The sequence below is a fragment of the Euleptes europaea genome, chromosome 7 (assembly GCF_029931775.1).
Source record: "Euleptes europaea isolate rEulEur1 chromosome 7, rEulEur1.hap1, whole genome shotgun sequence".
In the NCBI taxonomy this organism is placed as follows: domain Eukaryota; kingdom Metazoa; phylum Chordata; class Lepidosauria; order Squamata; family Sphaerodactylidae; genus Euleptes; species Euleptes europaea.
Window position 1 is genome coordinate 21,241,088 of NC_079318.1, and position 23,721 is coordinate 21,264,808.

Below are 23,721 nucleotides of genomic sequence, written 5' to 3' on the forward strand. Positions count from 1 at the left end.
AGTTTTCCATATTGCTTGTAAGAGCACTCTTAACTTTGAGTGTGGTGGGGTAGTAAGCAACTATGGTGGGAGGACCAGAATGTCATTTTTCATATTTTTTTCCAACTTCTGTAGTGAATTCATTTTAAATTAATGCAAATTTAAAGGCAAGTCTAAAAAATGCAAGGAGGCAATATAAATCTTCAACCACATTGTTTTTCTCCTCCTTTCTGATTTGTAATAACAGATGCATAACTATACATTCTTTCCTTCTGGTTAGTTATGGATCTGAGTAGCCCACTGGATACAAGGAAGAAGGATTTTATATAGCTTGTAGCAATATACGTTTGTGCCGACTGAGTAATAAATGTGGCCTTTGAGCACTGGGGGTAACTGTTATCAGTAAATTCATTGTTTATCTTTCTTATAGGTGATGCTTCCTCCTGGTGCACAACATTCTGATGATAAAGGTGCTAAAGAATCCATTCTAGATGATGATGAGTGCCCACTTCAGATATTCAGGGAATGGCCAAGTGACAAAGGTTGTGCTGTGTGTATTTTTAAGACTCTTAACACTGTGTTAGAAAGAAACCATCTTCATTTTATGAGCTTGTGCTAGGATGTCTGACTCTTTAAAAAGAACAGTATTAGAGTTTTTTCCAGTAGAAAAGGTTCACTAATTATATGTTATAACAAAATGGTTCAGAAAGGCACATTTACACAGGGAATATATTATCCGTTTGCTGTATGATACTGCTCTCAGTGCCTTGTTTTTATGCTTATGTAATATTATGTCTAATGCCCTATGCTTTGTTTTGAAATACTGTAATCCGGGTCTGATTACTTTGCTTATCAAATGTCTTATCCTACTGATTGCATTGATTTACACTGCGTAATCCTTCTTGTGTCTCTCTGAGCTATAGGGCGGGCTATAAATAAGAAAAATGAAAATTCAATTTATTTATTTCAATTTGATAATGACAGTTTAGAACAGCATAGTTGGTTAGTGATTGTATCCACAGAGTGTTTCCATTAATTGGAAGTATGACTTTCTCCCCTCCCAATTCCTGATGCATCCCAACTTTCTTGCAGAAATCCTTCCTTCCACGGAAACATTCCATTATATCCAAGCCAGTATACATAGTCAAGTTCTTTTTTTTAGATATTTAATTTATACATGTACTAAAAGTAGTACAGAACCAATAATCTTTTTGTGGTTCTGTGTTTAGGAATATTAGTCTTTCAGTTGAAAAGGCGACCACCTGATTATGTCCCAAAGAAGTCAAAGAAACAAACTGATGGAAAGCCATTGAAAGGAAAGGAAAGAGTTGACGGGTCTGGTTATGGCTCTTCCCTTCCTCCGGAGAAACTACCTTATCTGGTTGAACTAAGTCCAGGTAAGAACTCCTTGTATATAGGTTTTTATTGTTGTGAACTAGTCTTTAATTTAGAAACATTTAAGGTCATTTTCTTTGTATGATTTGCCCAAGCTTCTGATGGCTGAAGTCCATGATTCATGCTTCATTCTTAGAGCCACAAAGGCTTACTTTTAGAGTATGCTTTACTAAGTGCCTAGAGGAGCATGGGTTTCTTTATGAAGCATTCATAGGAACTTTTCTGTTATAGGAAGGAGGCAAGCCTAGAACACTGACTCATGCAGAAACATAATGGACAACAGCTGCTGTGGTCATTAATTCTGTTGTGTATGGGTATCAGTGGTGATCGATCATCCAGCAGGGTTAACTACCCTGAATGGAGGCTGACTGGAAGTGAGGCACGGCCAGGTCAGAGAGGCATACCCTGGAAAGATTCCATGGAAGCCATCAGTTTAATTTATTACAAGTGTGTTGTCTTTTTTTCTTCACAGGTGAATAGTTTAGCAAGTACTTGAGAGCCATTGAAGTGTAGTGGGTCAATTGTTGCACTTACATCTGGATTCAAATCCTTGCTTAGCCATGAAACTTGTAAGATGTCCTTTCAGTCATGCTAACTTTAAAACTAACATAAATAACTGGGCAGGGATCCATGCAAACAGTTCTTAGGTCTTTGGAAGAAGTACAGTATAAAAATATAATAATAAAAATGGAAAAACAGTTCAGCATGCTTTGTCATCATATTTCAAAGTTAGTGAGCTGTAATATTGAAAGTCAAGAATCACACATCCTGTAAATGGCAAACCCTTATTTAAAGACATGAGTAAAACTATATACAGTGCAGTCCTAAAACAGATGCACCCTTCTAAGCCCAATAACTTTAGTGCTTACCTGTGTTTAGGATTGTACTGTTATTTCCTTGTCAAAGTTGTATTACCAGATTCTTTCTTTCTTCACCCAAGGGCGAAGAATTGTTATATTTTTGGCCCTTTGTTCTATCTCTCAGACATGTTGGCTCTACTTCCTGAAGTCCTTTGTTTTTACTTGAAATGCTCATATTTTAAAATTTGAAGTATGACTGAACTGTACTGACAAATCAAGATTTAATTGTAATTTTTAAAGTGTACTGACATATATTCTAAATTAAATATGTGTGTGTGATGTATTTATCTCTTCGTTTTATATCTGCATTTTGAAAATATTGTGGTCTTTGTGTGGAAGGGCAAGAAGAAAACAAATTAATTTTAAAAATAATCATTCTCCTCCGAGGCAAGGGCATCTTATGATTGGGTGTTTTCCCGCTGCTTCCAGGAGGCAGGGCTAAACAGAACTTCCTGTCTCCTTGGCGGGAAGACCGCCCACTATCCTCAGTTTTTGTCCTGCCTTGTTCCGGAGAGCAGCGACTACGTTTAGCTCTAGCTTATCCTAAAAAAATAAAAAAAAAATTTTCCCATTTGTGTCTGTTCGTCTGTCCTTCTTCGTTTGCCTCCCCATTTTTGGTCCCCCCTTTCTTTGTTCGTCTCCCCCCCTTCCCGCTAGTGCGGGTTAGCGCGGGGTTGAAGGAGTCGGCCCAACAAACAAAATGGCTGACGCAACAACGGGGAGAGAGGACGATCTCCTCTCCGTTGAAGATTATCAAGCCGGCGGGCTGGTCCACTCCGCCCAAGCCCCCTCCAATGACCGCACCGGCGGATCATTGGAAAGGGAGGGAGCCGCAGTGACGCTTTTGGGCGAAAAAGGAGAGCCCGTGCCATCAAAAAGGCGCGAAAAGCCGCGCCGAAGGTAGCGCCGCTCCCTGGCGCGCATAGAAGGAAGAGGCGCTCCAACAAGCTGAAGGTCGACTTTTCTAAGCCCGCACCACCATCCGCCAGGCAGACGGCTCCAGTTCAGCCTGCAACCTTGGTGCAGCCTTTGAACCTCATCGGAATTCCGGTAGGGGGGCTCTAGGCAGGAGGTGGCAACCCCCCCTTCGAGCGCTTACCAATGAGGAGGCTAATGACCTGGTCAACCTGGCCTTGCAGAGGCAATGGCAAGCTTTCCAAGCCTTTCAAATGAGTCTTTCCACCCCCTTCCCCTGGGTGGTGCAACAAGCTTCCCCACACTCATCCTCTTCCTACCCTGCTAGCACTGATAGAGAGGATCTGGAGCCCGCCCCCTCTACCTCTGCTAAGTGGCCCACCAAGGCGGCCAAGAAGGCCACAGTGCAGGCCACAATGGTTCAGAACGAGGACCTTTCCTCAGAGGAGGATCAGTCCTCGGGTCTAGAGGAGCGCGAAGAAGGCGAATATGACTCAGACGAAGACATCCTGCCTTCAGATGAGCAACAGCCAAGGCTGTTTTCTGGGGATGACTTTCAGAATCTATTAGCTAAGGCCCTACTGGCACTGGACCTCAACGAGGATCAGGAAGCCTTAGAGGAACCTACCCCAAAGCGCAAGCGAGGGGTGCAGGAGTGCTTTCCTAGAAAACGGACCCAGACTAACACGGTGCCATTTCCAGACGTTTTTCTGCAAGCGGTCAAAGATGAATGGGATAATCCCACATCAGGGAAACAAATTCCCAGTGGGGTTAAAAATAATTACAACCTAGCACCTCATGCAATGAGTCTTCTCAAGGTCCCCCTTGTGGAGGCACCTATTATTGACCTTCAAAACCCCGCCTAGTTCCTGAGGATGGTGCTGGATCCATCAAAGACCAACTAGACAGGAAAGCAGAATCGTTGACCAGGAAGGCTCATGAGACTGCTGCCATGGCCATCCAAGCAAGTACAACTACTTCTATCTTTGCCAGAGCATCTTACCTCTGGATAAAGAAACTTATCCAGCTGGTTCCGGAGGAGAACCAACGTGTGGCTGTTGGCCTGGATAGGGTCCTCAAGGCAACCTCCTTGATGGCTGATGCTTCTCTGGATGCAATTTCTTTCTCAGCCAAGTCCATGGCATTGGTCACCTCGGTTAGAAGAGCCCTATGGCTCAGAGCTTGGCCTGCAAATTTTAAGGCCAAGTCTACATTGATGGCCTATCCGATTCAAGAAGGGAGGTTATTTGGAGAGAAGTTGGATAAAATCCTGGATAAAATCCTAGTGGAAACTAGAGATAAAAGGCACGTGATGCCTAAGCAATTGAGAAAGGACAATCGCCCATCTGGTTACCAGTCCTTTCGTGCCCCCAGAGCTCCCTTCAGGTACAGGTCAGAGTCCAGGAAAGGGTCTTGGAGCAACAACAACAACAACTCCCGACCATTTCGTAAGGGCGGCAGATTCTTTAGGCAAGGTCAACAAACATGGTTGGACAAATCCGACAAGTTTGCTAAACCTAACTCCCAATGACTCCAGGTCTCTCCCCATTGGGGGAAGGCTGCAGGCATTCGCGAGCAGGTGGCAGCAATCAAACCCCGACAATTGGGTTATGCCAATTGTTTCCAGGGGCTACCGCCTGGAATTTTCTACCCCACCTCCGGATCGCTTCATTCTTTCCCCATTACCAACAAAGAGGAAGAAACATCAAAGAACACTTCAGGCCATTCTCCATCTCCAGCAGTTGGCAGCCATAGAGACGGTCCCAACCCAAGAAAGGTTTCAGGGAGTGTATTCCATCTTTTTTACAGTTCCCAAGGCAAACGGGGACTGGAGGGCAATTTTGGATTTGAAATTTGTCAACCGCAGGATCCAAAAAGCGTTTTCGAATGGAAACAATGCATTCCATCGTAGAATCCCTCCTCCCGGGAACCTACATGACGGCGCTGGACCTCAAAGAAGCCTATCTTCATATCCTTATCCATCCTATCCACAGACGATTCCTCCACTTTACCTATGTCCAGGAACACTATCCGTTCAGGGCACTCCATTTTGGGCTTTCTTCAGCGCCCCGAGTCTTCTCCAAGATCCTCATTACCATCATGGCAACCCTCAGACAGGAATCTATCCAAGTCCACCCTTACTTGGACGATATACGGATATGCGCCCAGTCTCGACACCAGGCCCTGGTGGACACCGCGAGAGTTGCACAGATCCTGCAGGATCACGGATACATTCTCAACCTAGAGAAGAGCTCACTGGAACCCTCCCAGAACATCATCCATCTTGGAGTCCACATATATTCGGCCACGAACGTTCTTTCCTTGCCACAGAAAAGGATCCACAAAATAATCACCTTGGCCAAGGCCACAATGCTGAACAAAAGATCCAGTTTAAAGGCGTTAGCGAAACTCATGGGTCATATGGTCTCGTGCATGAACATCGTCTCATGGGCAAGATTCCACCTTCGCCCACTTCAGTGGCTACTCCGGCCTTTTCAAAGAGACATCACCCGCAAGACACACAAACTAATCCAAGTGCCATTCTCTGTGAAGCACAGCCTCCAGTGGTGGACCAACCCATCCAATCTGGGCAAAGGTCTGAACTACATCCACGACGATCCACTGCAGGTCTTCACGGACGCAAGTCTGGAAGGTTGGGGAGCAACCCTGAACTCCAAAGTAGCACAAGGTCGTTGGTCGCCACAAGAAAAGAAGCTCCATATCAACCTCCTGGAGCTTCGGGCGATACGGCTAGCCTTGCTGTCGTTCTCAAGGGACCTTCAACACCATCACGTCCTCGTGCGTTCAGACAACATGACCACGAAGGCGTATATCAACAAACAGGGAGGAACCAGGTCCTCGGCCCTGCACCAGGAAACGTCTCTGATTTTCAAGTGGGCACAGACCAATGTGGAATCGTTAAAGGCAGAGCACATCAGAGGAGTCCTGAACACCCAAGCGGACTGGCTAAGCCGACAGACAGTGGAAGAGGGCGAATGGTCCTTAGACCAGCTGACCTTCCGGGCTATCACAGACAGGTTGGATCAACCCGTCATAGATCTCTTCGCGTCCACCACCAACCACAAGACCCCTCGGTTCTTTTCCAGGTACTACCATCCAAGAGCAGAGGGAACAGATGCACTTCTTCTCCCCTGGCCTCAGGGGCTGTTATTCGCCTTCCCACCGATTCCAATTCTTCCCAGAGTCCTGCGCAAGATTCAGCAGGAGAGAGCCACGGTTCTTCTAGTGGCTCCCTTTTGGCCACGCAGACCCTGGCTCGTGACACTCCGCAGTCTCTCTGTTCAAGAGCCCTGGAAGATTCCAACCACTCCAACTATGCTTCAGCAGGGGCCTCTGACCCATCCAAAGCCCCAGTGGTTCTGCTTGACAGCATGGCTCTTGAGCGCTCAAGACTCTTAGCATGCGGATACTCACAAGAGGTGGTGGGTACCATCCTAGAAGCTCGCAAACCTTCTACGCGACGTATATATACGGCATCCTGGAAGGCCTTCATTAGATGGGGACAGAGAAAGAAGTGAACCCCTTAAATCCAGGAGTTAGTAAAATATTGGAATTTCTACAGGAGGGCGTAAGGCTAAAGTTATCAGCCTCAACTCTCAAGCGTCAGATCGCAGCCATCTCCACAGTCGTTCCTTCTGTAGAGGGCGTTCCTACCTCTCAACACAGGGACATCTCTGCCTTCCTGAAAGGTGTCACACACATACGTCCTCCGACCATCCACCGCTTCCCCACTTGGAAGCTGAACCTGGTCTTACAGGCTCTCACCTCGGCCCCATTCGAGCCTCTGCGGAAGATACCCCTTCAGTTCCTTCGGATGAAGGTATTATTTTTAACGGCTATCACTTCGGCCCGCAGAGTCTCGGAGCTCAGAGCCCTTTCAATCCACAAGGGTCTCTGTACGTTCCACAAAGATAAGGTTGTCCTAAGGTTGGACCCAGCCTTCCTACCGAAAGTGAATTCCTCCTTTCATCAAGCCCAAGACATTTCCCTACCATCATTCTGCCCGAAACCATCCTGTCAGGCCGAAAAATCATGGCATACCCTGGATCTTCGCAGGGCTATCCGCATCTACATAGATAGAACAGAAGAGTTCAGGAAATCTGACTCTTATGTTCATCAACATTTCCAACCCCAACAAGGGGTTAAGAATGTCGTCCGCCTCCATAAGCTATACTCTGCGTAGGTGCTTCATAGAAGCCTACAAGGCCGCTAAGGTCACTCCCCCAGAAGGTATTACCGCTAACTCCCTTCGCAGCTCGGCAACCTCAGCGGCGTTCAACCGACAGGCCCCAGTTGACGAAATTTGTCATGCGGCCACCTGGTCTACTATCAACACATTCATCAAGCACTACAGAATTAACACCTGGTCATCTGCTCAAGCGTCCTTTGGGCGCAGGGTCCTACAACATGTGCTGGAAGAGAACTGACCCACCCACTATGGGAGCTCTAGAAGGTCCCAATCATAAAATGCCCTTGCCTCGGAGGAGAAGGATGCCTTGGTACTCACCGTGAAGGCTCTTTCTCTTCCGAGGCGAAGGGCATCTGGCCCACCCGGATGAAATATCTGCACACCTGCAGTCCAGGATGCACCTCGTTCCATTGGACGAAAGACCAAGAAGTTGATGACGCTCACTCTGCCGACACCTTGTTCGCCAACACTCCGTTAGTGCTGATGGACCTGTAGTTTTCAAGTTTCCGCTCGTTTGGCGGTCCAGTTACCATTTAACCCTCCGGGGTCATTTAGGTTCACTGTTCAATGTTTAAACACTCCTGTTTCCTTCCTTACATGTGTACTGTTCTCAGTCTTGTTTAGCAATTCTCTAGGAGCTAGGCAAGCCAGTAACTGAGGATAGTGGGCGGTCCCGCCAAGGAGACAGGAAGTTCTGTTTAGTCCTGCCTCCTGGAAGCAGCGGGAAAACACCCAATCATAAGATGCCCTTCGCCTCGGAAGAGAAAGAGCCTTCACGGTGAGTACCAAGGCATCCTTCTAGAGCTTGCCACTCTTCGTTTAAGTTTCCTATAACCTACAGTGAGCATTTTGGTAGAAAAGGAATGCTGGTGTTTACACGAATGGATAACAAAGCACTTATTGATGGTTCCCAAATATGTGGTTTTCCAGCACATTACTAGTTTGTTGGACACTAACAAACTATTTTTGTGGCTGGCTAGTTTTTGTATTGACAATATACTTTTGTGATTGGCTTTATTGATTTTGTTAGATGAAAATGTTTAATATCCTTCAGTAGATTTCAGAACATTACATCAAATCTGGATGTTAAAATCTTACTGATATCACCAGCAATACGTACGTGTTTTGTTCTAAAAATGGAGGATATTCAGGTTAGGTCGAAACAAGCAGAAAATACTGTTTTACTAGTAGCAGTTCTGCCTACCTGATGTTGTGTGGGAGGTTGTAATTCATAGATTGAATCGTATTTGATCATGTTTTGTTTTGTTTTTTTAATAATGGTTATAGTTTTTCAATGTAGTTTGCTTGTTTCATAAGCAAAACACTGTACAGAAGGTGACCACAAAGCAGTAGTCTGTAGTAGCATCCAGGTAAAGCAGTGTACTGTATTAATCTTCTTTTCAAGTTAAAAGAAAGTGACATAGGAGAGACCTCTTTTGAATTTCATGTGGCCTTTCTCCTCTGGGGACAAAGGGGCTTTTCATCTTTTGAAAACTAATTTTGTATCTGCCTCCTATGTAAGAACCTTAAACTTATTAAAAATTTGTCAAGATGATACATGTAAAATCACATCCTTAGTTCATCTATATCGTTTGGATTGCCAAATGTTGATGATTATTAAAAATAGTTATAACATTGTGTATTGGAATATCAAGGTACATTTTATTAGTGTAGCTAAATACAGGCTAAACTACCAAACAAGTACATTCTGAATATGTGAATTTGGGTGGAGAAAATCAGGGATTCCCCCCATGTAGCTGCTGAAAACATTATGCGTACCTGAATATACTGAACATATTGGAATAAAATGTTCTGGGTGAACTGATGAATAGGAGTTGAGTTTACATATCCAAATCCATTAGAGGATCTGCTTCCACACAGGAGCTAAAGAACCTGGGAATTTCCTAAATGTCTGGTCATCAATTACGGCTGCATTTCTTCTAACCATACTATACCTACACAAAACCTCATTTTGAAACGCAAAGTCTCTTTCAGAAATGTAGAATCACCTTGTTCTGTGGCAACAAGAATGAATATATATTTTATGGGAAATTTATTTTATTTGTTTTATGTTGCTCAAAACATTTCTATTCATCCTTTCCACCCAAATACAGCCCCTGAGGCTGCAAACATTGACACATTTCAACTTTAAATAGGACTTTGAACAAATTTTTAGATGGATAAATTCCTGCCTGCTCCGTGTGATAGAATTTTTTTCATGTTGGATGTGGATAGTATTTCTACAAAATTTCAAATCTGTGACTATAATGCAATTCTTATGTGCCAAATTTTGTTGATTTGACATGGAATGACTGATATATCACTTCAACACAGTCATTGTTATGTGCCATTTTTCCTGGTCAAAGTGTAGTATAGTAAAGAGTCTTTTGACTCATTTGCAGCTGTTTTGCTGGGAAATACACCCCTCCCAGCTTAAAGTATATCATAAAAAAGTTTTGTTTTAATGGGTTTTATATATAATTGTAGCTGATTTTTAATCTAGTACTTTAAGAGCATAAATATGAGCTGTTAATGTTGCTATATGGCCATTCATAATGGAGTTATAGCTGATTTACTGAACAAAGATTTCCAGCTATTTTGATATCCTCACCCCACAGCGTTTGTGATCCCTGGCAACATGCAAATTCCTAATATTAGGAGGGAGAAATCCACATCTCAATATTGTAGAATATGTTCTCCATGAAAAAAAAATCTAATTTTCCAAATGAGAAAATGAAGTCGTGGATGAATTTACCATGGCATAGCACTCTTGGGTTTGCGTTGTGTAAGATGGTACCCCAGTGCACCAATCAACTGTAGATGTGTGAAAAGATAACTATTTATAAAACAAAAGGGGAGCTTAATTTGAAGCAAATTTGCAGCTTTGATAGTTAAGATTTTTCTGTGCTTTCTTCTAGCAGTTTGTTGCTTACTATTTAACAATCATATTAATCCATCCACAACACCAATGTCTGTGTATTCTGTGCATTTTGTAATATTGAAAGTGATAAAAGCACTTCATCCTTTTAAATTGAGTAAGTGTTCTAGGCTTACTGTTTCACTCTTTCCTATCTTTTCTTTTCTGTGCTCTCCTTCGCATGTTCTGCATGGTATCTGTTCTGCTGATGCTGCCTTCACCTGGGTCCTGTGCATGTGTTTTCTAATCCCAGGGAGAAGGAATCACTTTGCCTACTACAACTATCACACTTATGAAGGTAATGCTATTTAATACTATTCTTTCTCACTAGTCACTAAACCCTGTACTAGCAAAAAAGGGCTTTTGTCCATTTTCAAAACTTTGTTTTCCCTTGAACTTATTGGTGCTTAAAACAAGTGATTTGACTATAGGGGATTGAGTGACCTTTCTCTCTCTTTCTAATCTATAGTTTAATAGTGTGTAGGAGGGAATTGTCACATTTTGGGTTAAGTAATATGCCTTAAACATTATCATTGTTACTTCATATGGAGTCCACATACAAGTCTTAAGTACTGTTGCAAGATTTGGGTATTCTCACTTTTACCAAGCATAGCAGGCAGGTGACTGCTGAAAGGCATGGGCCTTATAACACTGAATTCAGCTGTGGGGCCCCTTCAGCAGTTCCAGAGATCATTGGCAGTAATACTGATTAAACTGGGAAGGGCAACATGGGGATGGATTCAGTGTCCTTACCTTCTACTCCCGTTTCTGCCTCTCCTTCCCTGAAGTATAGGTTATCAGCACGGTCAACAGCAGCAGCCCATTGCTGTGTGCATTGGTTTGGGGCCAACAACTTGAACTCTTAATTTCTAATCTCTGTGTACCTCCTCCCACAAATTAGAAGAGAACAGGGTTCTTTCCCCCTCTTTGTATTTACAGTTGCAGTTCTACCAAAAAAAGTGAATGTGTGTGTGTTACCGTATATACTCGCGTATAAGCCGAGTTTTTCAGCCCAAAAAAAGGGCTGAAAAAAGCCAACTCGGCTTATACGCGGGTCAATACGGTAGGGTAGGGGAGGAGGGAGGAGGGAGGAGGAAAACTTACCATTGCCGCCATCCTTCGCTGCCGGCCCGCTCGCCTTCCCGCGGCCTGGGAGTGGCCAGCGGGGCCTGCCTGGGAGCAGGCAGGCCTCACCACCGCCCCCCCCACACACCCCCGCCGCCTCGCCGCTGCCGGCCCGCTCGCCTGGGAGCGGCCAGCGGGGCCTGCCTGGGAGCAGGCAGGCCTCACCGCCGCCGCCCCCCCCGCCGCTGGCCCGCTCGCCTGGGAGCGGCCAGCGGGGCCTGCCTGCTCCCAGGCAGGCCTCGCTGCCGCCCCCCCACACACCCCGCCGCCTCGCCGCCGCCGCCGGCCCGCTTGCCTGGGAGCGGCCAGCGGGGCCTGCCTGCTCCCAGGCAGGCCTCGCCGCCGCCCCCGCCGCCTCCCCGCTCACCTTCCTGCGGCCTGGGAGCGGCCAGCGGGGCCTGCCTGGGAGCAGGCAGGCCTCGCCGCCGCCCCCCCCCCGCCGCCGGGCCCGCGAGGGTTCCTCCGGCCGGCAGGGGCCTCCTGCAGGGCCGGCAAGGCCGCGCCGCCGCCGGACCCGCGAGGGTTCTTCCTGCCGGCAGTGGCCTCCTGCAGGGCCGGGAAGGCTGCGCTGCTGCTGCCGCCGCCGTCTCTCCTGGTGAGTAGGGGGTTCAGGGGCTCTTCCCCCTCCCCCCCTTGAATGGCACTGGGGTCGGGGTGGGTTGGGGTGGGTTGGGAGGTCCCGGGAGGCCGGTGGGAGGGCGACCTGGGGCAGGGGCAAGATCTTCCCTGCGCTCTAAAATGGCAGCCCCCATTTTAGAGCGCAGCTTTACCAGAAAAGGGAATTTCTTATTGACCCTCGGCTTATACGCGGGTCAATAAGAAATTCCCTTTTCTGGCCTCAAGTTTGGGGGGGTCGGCTTATACTCGGGTCGGCTTATACCCGAGTATATACGGTAATCATTTGGGGGGAAATCCACCCTGGTTGGAAAGATTAATACATCTTATTAAAGTTGGTGGCAGAGCGATGATATTGTTGCTACTGTCCCTTATCTGTTAGTCCCTGTCTTGCAACTAGCTGCAGTGTTTTCATGTAGTTACTTTCATTTTGTTAGGGAAAAGTCTATATTTGGATATTAAAAGAAAATATATTGGCAGGAAGTTTTAAAAATTTAATCTTGAAACATTGCTGTTTAAAAGAGCAGCATTTTCCTTTCTGCTAAGGCATTCATTATGGTTTTTGAAGAAAATGTAAGTCATATGTCTACCCTGCTTTCTTGAGACATTTAAAATATCAAGAACATCTTTCTCTGGTAGTGCAGAGGGAAGGCTACTGTTTGATATATAATTCCTATTGGATTCTCTTTAGTAGCTAGCACCATTTTGAATATGTTGTATATACTTTGGGATTGCCATATTTGCTGTTTGTTTAAAATATGCCTTTATGTTCACCATTTTGGTATGCCATAAACAGGCTTGGTCAGATGGGTTCATTTTTAGCAGCTGATAGTTCTGTGTATGATAGGTTGGGTAAGAATGTCTAGGACAAATAATCCTATCTGCTAAAGATTGGTGAAGCTTTTTCTATAAGTGTAATGGCAACCCAGGAAAAATGTTGCTTTATGTCATAAGATTCTAAGCATGGCTGTTTCCTTCATATACTAGTTGGCTACTTTTAGTTGGCTTTACTTTTAAAGCCCTTCATGGTCAAGGTCCTGTATGAAGGATCACCTCATCCCATATGCCCCCTGATCAGGACAGCAGCCCCTATTAGAAGTTCCACTTCTCTGCCAGGTGAGAACAGTGGTGCCAAGTTCTTTGGTGGAATCTCTTCCCTAAAGAGACGTGGAAGGCAGCATCCTGCATGTCATTTTTAAGGGCTGTTATTTCATCTGGCATTTGGAATTAAGAGCACCTGTTCTGTAATTAGCTATTTTTGCTTGTAAGTGTTCTAGATAGTAATTAGCTGATTTTGTGATGGATGTGATTTTACCTGCTGTCTGTAGTCCCACTTGGCTGAATAGAAAGTCCAGCATTTAAAGTATCAAGTTGGCTAGCCGTGCTGAGAAGTGCAAGTGTGCAAGTCTAGTTTTTAGAGTACAAAATAGATGTAGGGTGCTAATCTCCTTTCCCTTGTTCCAGTGCTCTGTACTGTCCCAGGTTTGCGAAACCCTTCTTATACATCATAGATCTGTCGAATGTAGACTATTTTAACACACATAACAGCCAAACATGCAAACTCTAAAAACAAAACAAAAAAACCCTGAATTTTGCTTACAACATGAAATTTTGAAATCTGTGTCATATTAGGGAAGCAGGACAGAATACATGTATTGCCAGAAATGTCCTCATTTTAAAATAGCAAAGTGTTTTTCTTGTAGATGTGGTTTTATGATGACGGAAATTGCTAAAATTATTAGAGAGAAGTGCTTGCTGCTGTCTGTTTCTTGAGGCTTTAATTCAGATATCATGAATAAATCTCAGTTTGTTCATGAAGAGTTATAACCCATGCTACGCATTCCATCCCTTCTCCTTTGCTCTTGATTTAAGCCTAAGACAATAGCACAGAGCTTTTTCAGGCAGCTTTGTATGATGTATTCAGCCTTAATCCAACACACACACAAAATTGCCTATTTTGTTCCTCTCAACAGCTTGTACATGAATGCTGCAAAAATTCTATCCTTTCTAGTCTGGCTAAAACCTGCATTTTTCTCTTGTACATTTGCAAAAAGTGTTACCTGGGATCTTTCTCACATATGCTTTACAGCCTCAAAATGTTTTCCATTCCTATATGTTAAAGTTGCAAATTCTCATCCTAGCCCAAACATGATTCACGTTACAAAGATTGATCTTTTTCTAACTTCAGCAGACAACATTGGATTCTAAAAAAGTATTATTATTCTATTTGTTTCTATAAATAGCTGGTTTAGATGAATACAGAGGGACAAAGCTGGGGACTTGCCATATGTTTCTTGTTAATATCAGTAGTCAGATACTTTTAGGTAACATCTGCCATGCTTTCTTTCAAAACTTGGCCTAACCACATAATTCATGCATTGGTATGTACAAAAATTGCACATGTGCATTTGTTAAACCTAAAAAGAAAATCTGTAGATACCTTACTGATTGACTTTGATCTACCATAAATGGTTTCCCAGCATCAATATATGTAATTCTCAACCTGGCCCATTCTGTGAATACTTACCTCCAGAGACTGGAACCAGGAACAGCCAAGTCAGGTCCTTCTTTATACCTGAGAAAAGCACCAGATTTTCAAAAAACTCTGTAACCAGTAAAACAAAACAAAAAACATTGGGTTTACCCCCCCCCCCAAATAATAGAAACAGTGCCTGTACCTTTAAGAAAGGAGATGTCAGTGGCCACTATTGCTAGGAAAACACAACCATATGCAAACCTTGGTTTGTGTCAATAAAAGGCAGGAGAAAGCCCTTGCAGTGTTGTTTTGGTCTCTCCATCCACCCCTGCTCCCCTCCCTCCTATCCTGGAAGAAAGACTCGCCAGGACCAGCCCCAGTCACTGGGCATAAGGAAGTAAATAAATAAAGCTGAAGACTGAGGGAGGCAGTTAAAAGAAGGGTTAGTTGGTGAGTGGGAAGGAAAATATGAAGCAGGGAAAGTGGAGGGAATATAGGGGCCGCCTAGAGGAGAGAGAGGCAATAGTGTAGAGAAGGGGATAGAGGGGAAATGTAGTAGCTTCCACAAGTCCTTGTGGGTTGCCCTTTTGTACTACTTAAAACACTACAGGAATCAACTCTTGTTCTAAATCAAAATAAGACTTTAGCTCAGTTTACTTAAGGACCACACTGTCACAGGGGATAGATGATAGAATCTTTTGGGCCTAGGGTTGCCAGGTGTCCGGTGGTGGCGGGCAAACCCCTGGCAATTCGCCCCTCTGCCCGCCGACCACCTGAGGGTCAGTGGGCAAACGTGCACACAAGTGCGGCACTTCTGGTTTACAAACGGAAGTGCCGCCTTGTGAGGGCCGCTTTACCACTCAAACTAAGAGGAAAAGGCCTCTCGCGAGGTGGCACTTCCAGTTGTAAACCAGACGTTTGGAAACTTCCGGAGCTAGCATATAGGCGTGAAAATCCTCTCCCCTCACAGACACCGCTCAGACTGTTCTGCCCAAGGGAGAGTTGTGCTTCCTTCTCAGCTTGCTCCTGTTGCAGCAATAGCATCGATTGAGCAAGTTTTAGTTTCATTAAAATAAATGTGTGTGTATCTACATAACAGTAGTTTATAGCATATATAGTTATAGTAGTTGTAGGTAATTACAGCATATTCCCATTTCTAGAACAGTACAGAGCAGGCGCCTGGGCCTAGCCCTCTGCATTTGTGAGCCAGTATGGCTTGAACTTCAGAGCAAGGGCTGATTCATCCTTTGGCAGAGCTGTGGTCCACTCCTTATTTTCCTGTAACACCTGTACCCACTTTCCCTACAGCAGATGCCTTAATTTGCTGTGGCATACTCTTAGATTTTTGGAAGGAGTAGGAAGTTGTTGCTCCTTCCCTTTGAGCATGCACAATCCAGCCTGCTTCTCTGACGCAAGCACCTAAATGCTAGTTTCTAGAAGCTTCTGAATAAAGCTGTGCAGATGCAAGGGGCCCGTTAGTGTGAAAGCACAGATGACCACTGAAAGAGTTACAGGCAAGCCACTTGGTTTCACAAGGAATAGAAGCCTTGACCATGTGTCCTGTATCTGCATCCAGGTTTCCCCTTACTGCATGGTCATGGAAAATAATGTAAAAATACGTTATGACCTACTTTCATTCATATATACTATACCAGCTTGAGCCCTTTGCATATTGTTATTTGCTATAGTCTCACTAAATTGAATTTCCTTAATGGAAAAAATGTTGTAAGTGTAGGTAAACTCAGGTAGGCAAATCATTGCTTTGGTCTTACAAAAGTATAATCTGTGGTTGGTTACATTCTCAAGGGGTATGCTGTGCATTTCAAATATTTTATGCCAATTAATTGCAATGGCTTCATGTTAGCACAGCTTCTAAAATGCAGCAAAAAAGGATACAAAAATAAGCAATTGGACGGCAAAGAGGGCAAAACTGAATATCATTTTATGATGTGGGAAAGGAGACAAATTATAATCGCGTGTTCTGATTTTTTAAAAAAAGGTAGAAACAAAGGTGTGTTTATGTTGCTCTTAATAAAAGAATTCAGTGTGTTTTTCTAGTCAGTATGCTTGCAAAATAAAAAAGCAAATACTATTTTCCTGTGCAAGATTAGTTGCTCTGTTTTAAATTTCCTTAGTGCTTCATAATCCAGTCCCTTATTTTCCATATCTACAGGTTTTTTTTCTCTTCTAGACTTGTTACTGCCCACTAGGTAGTAGTGTCTGTCTGTTTTCTTCCTTAAGCTGATTATTTTTCTATGTGCCAGGCACTTTACCCTGTTGGAAACTTTTATATATGAAGAGTGGCACCTAGCACTTAAAGAACATGGTTATATTAAACTTTGCTCTCAGTGTAGGTTTGCTTGAAGGAGACAGATATCTATATTCATCTGTCTTTCTCCAGCCTATCCCAGGATGGATTTTCACAAAGGGTGAAATTAGGGTTTATTCATAATTGTGTGTTTCCCTTTGCATTTATACATGTGTCAAATTATTCATGTCTAAAGCTGAGGGTGGTGTGTTTACTTTTTAGCACAAACTGGGCACAGAGAAGAGGAGCTAAACCCTTCCCCTACCTTAATCCAGGCCAGCTCACTTTTGATACTAGATGTGAGCTAGTATTGGGGTGGGGGGATGCTGAAACCTCCAAGTCTCAAAAAGAGAAGATGGGGGAAGCTAATTTTGTCCATGCAATCTATTTTTATTTAAAGACCTCTGCCACATTAATAGATGGACTTGTGAACATAAAAAGCCAAAAGAATAATGCAGCACTCTTGAGGATACCAACATGCTGATATTTCCTTATCTCATCTGTTAAATTTAGTTCTTTAGTCTAAACACTGACAGCATGATATTGTCTCTCTTGTGTTCAAATAGACATCCAAGGTGGCTCACAGAACAGTTAAAAATTCAGTAACAACATTACATTAAAATATCAGACATAATTGAATGCATCCAATGGCCTTCCAGAATAAGCATGTTTTCAAATTATGATGGAAGGCCTGCAATGGGGGTGCAAATTATGCCTCCTGGGGGAAAGTGGTATTGTTTACTATAATGATACCATGTTGCTTCATTTCTTAAAATTCATCAGGCTTCGGTTTTGTTTAAAGTGGTCTATTCTTTCTTGCAGATGGTTCCGATTCTAGAGATAAACCAAAGCTCTATCGTTTGCAGTTAAGCGTGACTGAAGTTGGTACCGAAAAATTTGATGACAACTCTATTCAGGTGAGGAATGTTACTTGAGACATGCAAAAGAGTTTCATGTAAAAATCTGTGTAACTATGGCACGCAGAATGAGAAACTTGCATACTATGTAATTTCCTAAATTTTACAACTTAGACATAAGTAATGGGTTGTATCCTTCTACTCTGTTCTTCCAGTGTGTTCCTTTTGTATGAGGAGCCAATGGAAAAATCTGGTAAGGTCCAACCCAAGATCGTTACAATATAATCCCCATACTGACTTTGTTTTTTTAAAATAATAAAAGTGTATTAGGAAAGTTTCAGTTTGGGAAGCGGTAAAGTTATATGCAGCAAGAAGAAGAAGTGCTGAGAATGAATGCATTTACAGATGCCCAGTTGAAATTTACATTGTGGCGCTACAATAATCCCAGATGCTTCAGCCAGTAGCAGTTTGATGGCAGACACGTTTTGATTCTTGACAAGATGTAATAATCATTACATTGATTTTGCACATAAACACAATACTTTTACAAACCATCTGTCACTCATCAACCTGTCCTGTGTTAACCCACACCTTTGACCTATGGACGCTGCAAGATTAGTATGTTGGAAAACTAATAGGTCACTCAGTAAAGAATGAATGGAATGTGTAGTTCATTGCAGGATTGTTACAGGTCATGGCAGGTTCAGAGACAGCTGATCTTGAAATCCAGTTTCTTGGTTTATTAGAGCCAGTATATATAAACTACTGTAAGCTTTTGAAACCCCTGGTATTAGTTTGGCGTCTTTTGAGTTTTGATAATATGTGTTTTCAGTTGTTTGGTCCAGGAATTCAGCCTCATCACTGTGACCTCACTAATATGGATGGTGTTGTTACTGTTACTCCAAGAAGCATGGATGCTGAGACATATGTGGAGGGTCAGCGGATTTCGGAGACCACTATGCTGCAAAGTGGTATGAAGGTTCAGTTTGGCGCCTCTCATGTATTTAAGTTTGTGGACCCCATTCAGGATCACATTCCTAAAGGACGTCTAGACACAGGGCATATGGTCAAAGGATCACGACTCAAAACTGGGTAGGTAATGTTGGTATCATTGTCAAGGAAGACCCCATGATTAATACTCTTGCTCCACCTTGTGAACTCTTCTGGAGTTTGCATGATTTAATAATTAAAACTAATTTTGTATTAGAAGACTCCATTAGTACAAGAGCAGAAATAATATAGCCTAATAACCTAATTTTAAAAGCAGAAAACTGTGCACAATTTATAAATAGTTTTATTGTATAAAAACTGCAATACAGGTGTTGATTTTTATGTATATAATCTAGAGACTGGCTGAAAAAGGAAGTTAACATGGAAATGACAAATTTGTAAACATTAAATTACTTAATATAGTAAATGTAAAGCCGACTAAGAAATTTCAAAAGGATTTCAGAATGCAATGTAATGTTCAACCTAAGAGCTTTTAGAGTTTTTTGAGCAGACAAATACGTGGATAAGGGTGATCTGGTAGACATTATATTTGGATTTCCAAAAGGCTTTTGACAAGGTACCTCACCAGAGACCTTCTGAGTAAGGTTAGCAGTGGCGAGATAAGAGAACAGATCCTTTTATGGATTAAAAATTGGTTAAACAACAGGAAGCAGTTAGTAGGAATAAATTGATGGTTCTGTCAATGGAGGGAAGGGAGCAGTGGGGTCCTACAAGGATCAGCATTGGGACTATTGCTATTTAATATGTTCATACATAATTTGGAATTAGGGATGAACAGTGTAGTGGCCAAGTTTGCGGATGATACCAAATTATTCAGGATGGTGAAAACCCAAGTAGATTGTGAAGATCTATAGGAGGATCTATCAAAATCGGGTGCATGGACAACTATGTGGCAAATGAAGTTCAGTGTTGGCAAGTGTAAGGTGATGAGTTTTGAACTGAGACCAAGATTCAAGAGATCTTGAGGTTATAGTGGATAGATCAGTGAAAATGTTGACTTTGTGGAAGTGGTGAAAAAGGAAAACTCCATGGTGGAGATTATTAGGAAAGGAACTGAGAATAAAATGACAGATATTGTAATGATTTTATATAGTCATGGTGTGGCCTCATTTGGAATACTGTCTACAGTTCTTATCACCACATCGCAAAAAAGCTACTGCGGAGCTGGAAAAAGTACAGACGAGGGCAACCAGGACTATCAAGCAGCTGGCGCACCCTTTCATATGAGGAAAAGCTGAAGAGGTCTAGATCTTCTTAGCTTAAAAAAAAGACAACTAAGGGGGGACATGATGGAGGTTTATAAAATTATGCATGGGATGGAGAAAGTGGATGGAATAAACTTTTTTTCTCCCTTTCCTACAATACTAGAACTTGGGGGCACCCAGTGAACTTGGATAATAGGTACTGGAGAGAGAAATTGTGGAATTCACTGCCAGTGGAAGTAGTGATGGGCCACAATCATATATGCCTTTAAAAGAGATTCATAGAGGACAGTTTGATCGATGGCTACTAGCCATGGTCAGTAAAGGGAACCTTCATATTCAGAAGCATTAAACCTCTGAAGTCCAGTGCTAGGAGGCAACTGGTTGGCCACTGTATGAAACAGTATTCTGGACTAAATGGACCACTGGTCTGATTGAGCAGGGCTCTTCTTTATGTTTAAGACACTACTACCACCCATCAAGTAGGATCTTTGAAGCATTCTGAATAGTTCTTTAAAGTTATCACAATGCTGTTGCTGTCATCCAACAGTCAGTGTTATTGTTTAAGGAAGAATATCTTGTAATCTGTAGTTTTGTTCAGGCTATCTAAAAAGACTGGCTAAAGAAAGCAAAGGCACTCAGAAGATAAAAGCATACCTTTATATGAAGGGCTAAGAAAAAAACTGTCTTATGGCAGCAAAAGCTTTAGTGAAATGGATGTATGAGAATTTGATAGGTTTTGAAAAGCAAGAAAGGACAAATGTTAACTATGGTATATAATTTAAGAACTGGAAGCTGTCCATTGTAGACATTTACAATGGGCAGAAGAAGTTTTTTTCATTGTTGTGAAGGCTGTGCAATCCCACGTGGGAACCGCACTTCTGTGGGTTAGCCACAGAGTGAAAAAGCTAAACTCTTCTGCTGCAAGGCTCTCCCCCACTCTCCCAAGTCTAGAAGGCACTATTGATCTCTCACATCATTCCAGTCCGGTGGATAAAAAGGGCAGAAAGATGTTAGAGAGATGGGACTGTCTGATGTTTCTTTAGGAACACGTCTTTGTACATGAAATGCATTCCTGAAGAACAAAAGCAGTTGGCCAAAGTCATTCAGACCGAAGCCATACACCTTTCCAAAGAACAGATCAGCCAAACATGTAATTGACTGTGCTCCATGTAGAATTGCCTTCTCTTATCACCCTCAGCATGTTCAGTTGCACCACATAGTTTTGCCTCAGGGCATTGGAGCGAAAATTGAGAATGTGCCCTTTGAAGAATCAGAGCTCTTTAATTTAGGACCGGATGAGGTCCTTGCACACATATGAAACAACTGCTTTACTGCGAGGTCCCCTAAGGGGTCACCCGTTTATACCCTCACAGTTCTAGGCAAAAACGTCAGACAGAGCCTGTGCCGAGCTCCTTGTTTGACTGAGGACATCCACTCCCGCCACCAGTTAGGTGAGTCAGGTTGCTGTTGTCCTGTGTGGGACTGCACAGTCTCTGTGATGATGAAAACTTTGTCGCACTTACATGTAACTGATGTTCATTGAATGGTTGGCTGTGCAATCAGACATCCTTCCCTTCCTACCCCTGTGTGTCTTGACTCATTCATGTTTCTGTCTCTGGTGGCTCAGTGAACTGAGGGGAGGTGCTCCTCCCCATAGCTGTGGGGCAGTATGCCTGAGAGGGAAGTGGGGAAGTGCCTTGTGGCAGAAGAGTTTAGCTTTTTAACTCTCCACAGCTGGCCTGTTCCTACATGTCATTGCACAGCCTACCTCTTGATGAATATCGGTTACAGGTAAGTACAGCCGTGTTTTTCACATGGCTTGAAGTCTATGGAACTTATTATAGGTGAGGAAAGGGGAGATAGTCTGAAGGGGTCAAAGAGCCCCTATTGTACGAACGGAAATCCCAGACCCAGTCTCATCCTTTCAGTTTAAGGATCTTATGCTTTTAGAATGGCCCTGTTAATAGACCACCACACTCTGTCTTCAACACTGGCCTGTATGATGTTGGAGGAACAATAGTGAGCAAGTCTGCTCCATTAACAGTGCTTTTCTAAACAGTTATACTCTTCTAAGTCATTGAAATCAGTAGGCTTTGGAGGATGCAACTGCATAGGATTGTAGGACTTTAAAATACAAAACCTCTGAATAATTAGCAGAAGCGCTTCTTCTGGTTTAACACATTTTGAGAAACAGAGTAAATATACCCAGTCCTTGTGGCAGTGCATACCATGTAAAATTTCATTGTCAGAACTGGTTTTGTGGCATATCTAGCAGCATTTATAAACAGACGTTCCAATTAAAAATTGCCTATGATGATGCAGAAAATGTACAATATCCTTCCCAAGTGTATTCTGTATGTTGTGAGATTGGACTTGACAAAGATCAGAGGTCTTCAAACTGCATTAGTATAAAGGTGATATTTCAGCAGACTGTTGATTAGGCTTGGAGAAAGCTTATATTTCACGAAGGAATTGTCTTTTAGTGAGAAATTATCTTTCTGTAATCTCATTCTTGCAAAAGAAAGAAGAAACAAATCTGTTTATTGTCCCTGTGTATAACTATTGTAAATTTATGGCAATTATTAATAATGCTATGAAAACCCAAGACAAATATGTTCTGTCTATTGTGTTTCTATATTACATTTCTATCTACTGCATGTTGCTAACCAGCAAGTTCTGAAGATGTGTTATTTTTCCAGAGCTGTACAAGAAACAACATTTGATTTAGAAGGAGACATCCATAGTGGAACAGGATTACCTGCAAGCAAGGTAAGAAATTGTCACTAGATTTAAAAATGTAGGCTTGAATCCAAACTCTTACAAATGGGAGGAATTTTGGAACAAGATCTTTCCTGCCTTCTGCAAACTGCCCACCTGTTGAGGACTGGAGAACCCTCCTGAAGAAGAGGCACTGCAACATAGGGCTGTGTCAAGGAGAGGTAACTGAACAGTAGTTGTCCCCCCCCAAAAAAACACACACACACACACACTCATTTGACAGTGACTAGAGCAAATCCTTGAACAAGAATGTGCAATTTTTCCTGATTTTTCCCCTCCTAGTTACATCCCCACGTGAGGCATTACACATTGTTTGGAAAGGTCACCTGACCCATGGCAGAAGCTTTCTCAGACTTCTGCTGTTCCCGCCAAGGAGAGGGGCCGGAATCTGCTTCCTCAAAATCCTTCCATTCTGCAAGTTTCCTTGCCTATTTGGATCCAGCCTATAATAAATGGATATTATTTTGAGTTTATATTTCAAGTGCGTCAATACGTACGTAAATATATACTCCCAAGTGTGTCAATATATACTTAAAATCTCAATCACGGTTTCTGCATAGTACTTCCATAGTACTGCTGTAGTGCCATAAAGTTAGATATCCTTCAGAGGCAGCTTTTCAAGTGGGGGTGAGCTACAGAAGTAAAGAGGAGGTGGGGATGTTCTGTTCTCTTCTGTTCTTTGCATCCAATTCACAGGGGCTGATTAGAAGAAAATCATACGAATAAATCCCATGTCTTCGAAATGTGTCACGCTACATGTATAAACGATTTACCCATATTGTGCCCATCTTTTAAAGTATATTTTTGCACATGCTATGTTTGGTGTTAAAGCTTCCAATTGATCACATATTGAAATGGGAGAAAGCAACAATTGACACTCAGATTGTAGAAGGAAACCGTTGTGTACTTCCACAAAAGCCACAGATGTTTGGCACTTAAGATCACTTATTTGGCCTTTCCTCCCTAATAAGTGACTTTTAAGTTTCTGTCGCCAGATTCTTAACATCTTGCCTGATTAAGTGCTTTAACTAGATGTTCTCTGAACAATTTTTGAAATTTCTGGCCATCAT

The 23,721-nt window shown here is 42.9% G+C and overlaps 1 protein-coding gene across 6 annotated transcripts in view; it reads left to right on the forward strand.

Moving 5' to 3' along the window:
• Positions 1 to 23,721, forward strand: part of AFDN (afadin, adherens junction formation factor) — a 127,334-nt gene that overhangs the window by 41,418 nt on the left and 62,195 nt on the right. For 3 of the 6 annotated variants that reach the window (XM_056853748.1, XM_056853750.1, XM_056853751.1), the window contains exons 7-12: positions 410 to 521; positions 1,209 to 1,376; positions 10,530 to 10,574; positions 17,623 to 17,717; positions 18,490 to 18,749; positions 22,573 to 22,642. In XM_056853748.1, the coding sequence (XP_056709726.1) occupies positions 410 to 521; positions 1,209 to 1,376; positions 10,530 to 10,574; positions 17,623 to 17,717; positions 18,490 to 18,749; positions 22,573 to 22,642 (750 nt within the window). The remainder of the gene's footprint in view (positions 1 to 409; positions 522 to 1,208; positions 1,377 to 10,529; positions 10,575 to 17,622; positions 17,718 to 18,489; positions 18,750 to 22,572; positions 22,643 to 23,721) is intronic. The other 3 variants (XM_056853752.1, XM_056853753.1, XM_056853754.1) reach the window with 1 other exon arrangement.